General features: G+C 16.8%; 3 protein-coding genes and 2 non-coding genes across 5 annotated transcripts in view; 4 read left to right on the forward strand and 1 right to left on the reverse strand.

Moving 5' to 3' along the window:
• Nucleotides 1-910: 910 nt before the first annotated feature.
• PRSY57_0311800 (transporter, putative) lies at nucleotides 911-2650 on the forward strand (the record flags this gene model as incomplete). Its single annotated transcript, XM_012905744.2, has 1 exon — nucleotides 911-2650. The coding sequence occupies one exon, from the start codon at nucleotides 911-913 to the stop codon at nucleotides 2648-2650; it is 1740 nt and encodes a 579-aa protein (XP_012761198.2).
• Nucleotides 2651-3056: 406 nt separating this feature from the next.
• On the forward strand, nucleotides 3057-3133 carry PRSY57_0311900. The gene has a single exon. It is a non-coding gene; the product is annotated as a tRNA-Val (tRNA).
• A 603-nt stretch (nucleotides 3134-3736) lies between these two features.
• On the reverse strand, nucleotides 3737-3812 carry PRSY57_0312000. Its single transcript has one exon. It is a non-coding gene; the product is annotated as a tRNA-Ile (tRNA).
• A 2299-nt stretch (nucleotides 3813-6111) lies between these two features.
• Nucleotides 6112-7034, forward strand: PRSY57_0312100 (60S ribosomal protein L26, putative; the record flags this gene model as incomplete). The annotated part of the gene is made up of 3 exons (XM_012905745.2): nucleotides 6112-6127; nucleotides 6424-6536; nucleotides 6783-7034. 3 exons carry the CDS (start codon nucleotides 6112-6114, stop codon nucleotides 7032-7034), a joined length of 381 nt encoding a protein of 126 aa, XP_012761199.1.
• An 844-nt stretch (nucleotides 7035-7878) lies between these two features.
• The window catches only part of PRSY57_0312200 (hypothetical protein), a gene marked incomplete at both ends in the record, with an annotated part of 1347 nt that continues 1055 nt past the window's right edge, over nucleotides 7879-8170 (forward strand). The window contains 2 exons of the mRNA XM_020114457.1: nucleotides 7879-7881; nucleotides 8026-8073. Coding sequence (XP_019970824.1) covers nucleotides 7879-7881; nucleotides 8026-8073 — 51 coding nt within the window. The remainder of the gene's footprint in view (nucleotides 7882-8025; nucleotides 8074-8170) is intronic.

The raw sequence follows: 8170 nt of genomic DNA on the forward strand, positions 1-8170 counted from the left end.
AAAAAAAAAAATATTTTTTTTTTTTTTTTTTTTTTTTTATAAATAAATATATAAAAAAAAAAAAAAATTGAAGTGAAAAAAAAAATTTCCTTTTTTATAAAGGATGGAAAAAAAAAGATATTTATATTTTAAATATAAATATGAAAAAATAAAAAAAAAAAAAAAAAAAAAAAAAAACTTTTATATAATATTATTATAATAAACAAAAAATTAAAACAATCTACATTCTTTCTTCTTTGAATGTTCCACCTTAAAACTGTACTTTCTCGATCTTTTATTATCATGTCATTTTAAAAATTAAAAAAGATAAATAAATAATAAACAAATTATATATAAAAAAAATTATACACTATATGTTATAAATGCTTAAAATATATATATATATATATATAATATAATATCGTTTTATTTTTTCTTTCCTGTATATGAAACTATTGTATGATATAATTTAAAAAAAAAAAAGAAAAAAAAGAATCAATTAAAATGAAATAAATTAAAATAATAAAGTGCTTTATTATGAATAATTAACTTTTTCATTACATATAATAAGAACATTTCGGTCATATATTTCTCCTTGGCCATTCATTTTATTTTATTTTATTTTTTATTTTTTTGAATTTAAATTTAAAATATAGGAATGAAACATTTAAATGTTATTTTGTTGGAAGTTCCATAAGTTGTTGATCATATTATTCTATACTGTACTGTATTATAATATAATATAATATAATATACTATTTTGAAAGTCAAAAGAAAAGATAAACCAATAAAATAATAATCAAAAAATAAAGAAATATAAATATATATATATATATATATATATATATTTATATATATTTTTTTTTTTTTTTTTTTATATTATAATTTTGTCATTGCATCAAATTATCTTATTACCTTGTTAATAATAAACATGAAAAAAGTAAAGGACAAAACAATAATCTCCCTATTTATGTACAGCATCTCGACTACCGCTATAGTATATCAGAATTATATATTCATATCCAATTTGTTAAAGAATTATCGAGCATTTGAATGGTTGTGTATCAAAAATGAAGATGATAATATAATACATGGTGATTTCTTTGTATGTAATGAACAGGAAAATTATGTTCAATTTTTATTAATTTTAGGATTTATTATTCAATTTTTATCAGGATCTATAGGAAGTGTATTAATAAAAATATTTTCTAAAAAAATTATAGCACAAGCAGCATTTATTTTTTTATTCTTTGGTTGGATTATACTAGGAACTGCTTTATCATATTCAAAATATTATGTTGATAATAATATAACGAATAAAATATCATTCGTAAGTTTTTTTTTAAACTTGTCTTTTATATTTTTTGGCATAGGTTCAGATAATTCTTACCTACCTATTATTTATTATATTAATGAGAGATATCCTGTGGAAGATATCGATAAACATTTATATACAATTGAAAATAATAATAATAATAATAAATTACAAAAATTAAAATATATTTTAAAAAATAAAAATTATATCCTAATCAGTACTATGTCTTCACTAGCTGTTCTAAGCTTGTTTGTAGGAAATGTTATCAATATTACTTTAAAGTATCTACCCTTTCAAAACAACGTTATACTTGTTATATTAACGTATCTTGCCTTGTGTATTATCCCTGCTTTTTTCATAGCCAACTTTTTAGATGACAAAACAAATACTTATAAAAATGATAATCAGCTTGTATCAGAGGATAACATACAAACAAACCAAGATAAAAATAAAATAAATTATATAAACAGTGTGCATGATATAAACAATTCATCAAATAATTCTATTAATATTCAACACATACAACACAAACTTGATAACATTAATTTTACCGAACATGTTAATGAAAAAACACTACTTACAAAAGACCTGTACAATTCAGGTGAAAAAAAGGAAAAAGAAAAAAATGTACAGGCAGCTAGCCAAAATGTTGTATTGAATATGGGAAAGGATAATGAAATATATGAAGAAAATGAGAAAAGGAGGAAAAATTTATTTTATTTAAAAGATGTAGATTTTGGTGTATTAAAGGATCAGATAAAATCATCATTATATATATTTATATTGGTTGAATTTTTTTTAATAACTTTTAGTGTATGTTATTTTATGTTTTCTTTATTTGACATATATGAAAACAATGTATTTGGAGAAACATTGGATGTATATTCATTAATATTACCATCTAGTTTTATATTTACATTAATATTTGGCATCATAGCAGATGTAATAAATATATCGAATTTTATAAGTTTCAATTTAATATTAGGAATATTTGTGTATATGCTTATATATTTTTATTATACTACAGCAAATGTAACAATTGGATATATATCTTTAGTTATCTATTTTTTTCATCAGAGTTTTTATGCAAATCATATGTACATGTACATGTCTACTATATTTAAGCAGGAAAATTTCTCAATTCTTATTGGTATAATAAATACATTTGCCTCACTAGCATTTTTTATGTCTTATAAAATACATGAGTTTATAAAAATCAAGAATAAAAATAGTGTATATCCAAAGGCAATAGCTCAAGGGCTCTTTGTATCTTATGTTGTCGTTTTTTTTACGCACATATTTTATATCAGGAGAAAAATGCGTTATCGCATGATTTCCCTTCCTTCTTCAAAGTAGGGGCACCACTACATAAATGTAAATAAATAAATAAATATATATATATATATATATATATGTATATATTTATTTATATATATATATATATATATTTTTTTTTTTTTTTTTTGAGAAGAACTTTTTCATTTATGTGGCAAGGCAATTTTCTATTCTTACGTACCCCCTTATATATGATAATAACTTTCTTTTAATTTATTATGTTTTGTTGTAATTATATATATATATATATATTTTTAAATATCTATGTTTATTTATTAATTTAAAACACTTTTAATTTGTTAATTTATAACATATAGAAAATATTATCATTTTTTTTATATATTTTAATTTTTTTTTTATTATTTTTTTTATTTGTTTATTTTGTAACTTTTCTTTCTTAAAAAGAAAAATGGATTTTCCTAAATATGCGAGCATGGTCTAGTGGCTATGACGTTCGCCTCACACGCGAAAGATCCCGAGTTCGATCCTCGGTGCTCGTATTAAAAAAAAAATAAAGTTTAATAATAATAAAATAAAAATTAAATTTTGTGCCATTAAAAAAATTAATATGGATAGGGAAAAAAAATAGAAACAAGCAAACAAACAAACAACAAACAAATGTTTTCACAAAGGTTATAAAAATATTATTATATATCCATTGTATGTATATGTATGTATGTTTATATATTTATTTATGTATATTTTTTCTTTTTATTTGTTATGGGGAAAAATATGATTATTATTTAATATTATTAAGAAAAATAATGGACTTATATTTTCTTCATAAGGAATATAGTAAGAAAAACTTCTATCTAAAATACATGTAAATGTTACCAACATATTATATATATAATATATATATATATATATATATATATATATATATATATATATATAATTATTACCTATTAAACATATAGGGAACCTAAAAAAAAAATAAGCACAATAAAAAATTTTTGAAACCTTATTATTTCTTAAGAGGTTTATTTTATTTTATAAAATAAGAATTTTTTTTTTTTATAAGAAAATTAAAACATTTTATTTTTCAAATATCTAAAAAAATTATATAAATATAAAATTATTTTTTTTCTTCATTATTTATTTGTATTTGGTCCCAGGCGGTCTCGAACCGCCGACCTTACGGTTATTAGCCGTACGCTCTAACCAACTGAGCTATAGGACCTCTATTAATGTTATTCAATTGAATAAGTTTTATTAAAAAAAAAAAAAAAAAATATCACAAAATAAGAAAATAATTTTTACTTCTATCATTTTTACCATCTTATTTTCCTTACCCATTAAAAGAATCCAATAGTAAATATGTATTAATATATATATATATATGTAAAGAAAAAAAAAAAAATTTTTTTATATATGATTTTTTGTACTTTATTATTAATATAAAATAATAAATATGATATATATATTCCCATAATTTTATATTTATTTTAAAAATATACATTATTTTTTTTTTTTTTTTTTTTTTTTTATTTATAATTAAATTGGGACACTTGATGAATTCCATGTTATTTATAGGAAATATTATTTTGTTAAATAATTTTTTATTTTCACTTTTAAGGATTTTTTTTTTTTTTTTTATCTTTATATAAGAAAAATGTATATTTTTTTATAATGATTTATATGTTTGATGTTACCAGGCACGAAAAAAAAATGCGACATAATAAATATATATATATTATATATATATATATATATATATATATATGTATGTATGTATGTATTTATAATTATGTAAGAATTTTCTTTTTTTATATTACTACCTTGTTCGAAAAAATTATATATAGATTATATATCTGCTCCGTAATATAAGACATTTTTCTATTTTTATTAAAACATAAAATTACAAAACCTTTTTACTATTTTTAAAACATTTAGTAATTTATAAATTTACACCTTAATACCATTATTTCTCATTTCTCTAACTTTTATAAGAAACAAATTAATAAGAATAAATATTATGAACAATTATAAAAAATGGGTACTGGAAAATAATAAATATTTCTTATGATATTTAACAACACTTATGTGTAACGATTGTATTGTATATATATATATATATAATAAAACAATTGTCTATATATATATATATATATATATATATATATATATTATATGTATTCCAATTTTTTAAAAGTTTATAGAAATTAAAAAAATCCCCACAACACTTTATTACTATAATAACTTATATATAATTATATTATAACTTTTAGAAACCCATATGCATTATTTAAAATATATAAAATGAACAATTCTTTTTTTATATTTACCCAAAAAAAAAAAAAAAAAGAATTCTAAAATATTTTTTTAATTTTTAATTATATTTTTTCTACCTATATTTTTTAACTTTTACAAAACAGCCTAATGTTATAAAAATAATTGAATATTTTAAAAAGAAAAAATAAAAAGGAATTTTTTTTTTTAATGTTTATATAACAATATCATCATAAAAATTTTATTTATATATTTAATAATACAATTTGGAAAAAGAAAATAATTAATAAAATATGTATTTTTTTGATATATATAAATATAAATATTTTTTTTTTTTTTCTGTTTTTTTATATATATTATATATATATTATATATTATATTATATATATTTATTCAAAATATATAATTAAAAAAAAATTCTCTTAACTTTTCACATAGTAAAAGAAATATATATATATATATATATATTATAATATTATTTATAATAATTAATTAATATATTATATATATAATATATATATATATTATATAATATTTATATATTTATTTATTTTTTTTTTTTTGGTATATGCATTGATTCATGTGAAGGTGATAAGTGGATGGTGATATTTTTTATTGCCCTTCTAAAAATTCTCATTTTATTTATTCATAAATATATTATATAATAATAGAGGCATAAATAAAAATAATATATATATAATATATATATATATATATATATATATATATATAATATTATTATATATATTATTTTATTTTCTTGTTTTAAAACAAAAGGTATCATAAAAAATAAAATCCATATATATTTTCTATTTAATATATATAAATTCTTATCTCAACATTATGGTAACTTTATATATATATAATATATTATATATATATATTATAATAATATTTTTTTCTTATTTATACTTATAATAAATAAATAAATATATACATATATATATATATATATATATATATATATATATATATATTACATATACTATTAAAATAATTTCATTTATTTATTTTATATATAATAACAAAATACCCAATTTTGAAACTTATAAAAAATTATTAAAAAAAAAAAAAAAAAAAAATTGTGTCACAAATATAAAAAAATATATTTATTCAATTTTAATAAAAGGAAAATTTTTTTTTTTTTTTTTAAAATAAAATAATAATATTTCCTTATTTTTTAATTTTTCATTTAGTAAATTTTTGTTTATAAACCTGTTGAAGTTTTTATTTTTTTTTTATTTTAAAAAATGAAGTTTAACAAACGTAAGTTTTTTATAAATCCAAAATTAAGAGAAACAACAAAATATCTGATATATATATGTATTTGTTTATTTTTATAAGTTGAAAAAGAGTTGTTTTTTTTTTATTAATAAATATAAATATATATAATATATATATACGAAATGAAGAATTATTAAAAAAAAAGATATGACCTTACAAAAGATATATATATATATATATATATCTTATTATGTGATATAACATTGTGGCGTTTTTTTCCTTAATAATAATATATATATATATATATATATTTTTTTTTTTTTTTTTTTTAATTACAGAAAAATCATCTTCCCGAAGGAAAATGAGGAAAGCTCATTTTACTGCACCAGCAGGTCTAAGAAGAAAAATAATGTCATCAAAATTATCAAAAGAATTAAGATTAAAATATAAGGTATGATATATATAATTAATTATGTGTAATAAAGAGTATATATAAAATAATTCTCCCTTGATATATACATTACATGTATATAAATATATATATATATATATATATATATATATATATATATAATATATTTATATATATATTTTTTTTTTTATTTCATTGTGTTATATATATATATATATATATATATATATATATATATATATATATATAATGTTTCATTTTATTTTTCTGTTTTCCTTTTTGAAGACACGATCGTTGCCCGTTCGAAAAGATGATGAAGTTCTGATATGCAGAGGACACAACCATGGAAGAGAAGGGAAAGTTGTAAAAATTAACAGAAAAAGATATAAGATTTATGTAGAAAGAGTTACAAGAGAAAAAGTAAATGGAGAATCAACTTTTATAGGTATTCATCCAAGTAATGTTGTATTAACAAAATTAAAGGTTGATAAAAATCGTAAAAAAATTTTAGATAGAAAAGCAGCAAAGGAAAATTAAAAAGATATATACATACGCATATATACAACATATATAAAATTTAATTAATTGGTGTTTCTTATTTATATTTGGATATATGGAAATGTTAAAAATATTCAAAGGGTGTATAATAATAATATATATATATATATTTATTTATTTATATATATATTATGAAGATGCCCTTCTCATTGTTTTGAACCATAACATTTATAACATTTTTATTTATTCATTCATTTATTTTATTTATTTATTTTTTTTATTATTATTTTTTTTTTTTTTTTTTTTTTTTTTTTTTTTTTTTTTTTCTATAAACTTACCAAAATTAAGTGTATTTAAAAATATTTTAATTAAAAAAATTAAATAATATAAAAATTAACACCATATTTATGTGGCATACTTAAATTATATACATATATATTATATATATTTATAATATCTTAATATAACTTATTTTCCACCATTTTGTTTTTCTTATATACATATATTTATTATTATAAGTTCACATAACAACGGTTAATAATATTTTCTTTTTCTTTTATTTATATTTTTAATCACACGTATTTCGTTTTATATTATTTCACTTGAACTAGCTATTTTTCTATCTAGAAATAAATATATATATATATACAAATATATATATATATATGTAGCTATATTTTAAAAGGAAAAAAAAAATTATGAACAGTTCAGGTTTTTTTTTTTTTTTTTTTTTTTTTTTTTTTTTTTTTTTTTTTTTTTCTTTTTTTCCCTTACCTTCACAGGATAAATAAAATATAATAGATAGGTCTAAAATAATTTAACAAATTAATAGACAGAAGAAGGAAGATATAAAAAAAAAAATTGTATATATTTAAAATATATTATGGTAAAAACAAAACATTTAAAAAAAAAAAAAAATATATATATATATATATATATGTATTTGTGTATAATATATTATTACACACATATGTTTCTTTTTACATTTATTATATTTAAATATAATACAACCCAAACAAATAACAAATAGAAATATTCAGAATTATTTTATTGTTTTTCAATATGGGAGGAAGCCTATGTATTTTTCAACGCCAGGTTCTTTTCTTTTTCACCATATATATATAATAAATATAATATATATATATTTTTTTTTTTTTTTTTTTTTTTTTTTTTTT

This window comes from Plasmodium reichenowi, chromosome 3, assembly GCF_001601855.1.
Source record: "Plasmodium reichenowi strain SY57 chromosome 3, whole genome shotgun sequence".
NCBI classification, from domain to species: Eukaryota; Apicomplexa; class Aconoidasida; order Haemosporida; family Plasmodiidae; genus Plasmodium; species Plasmodium reichenowi.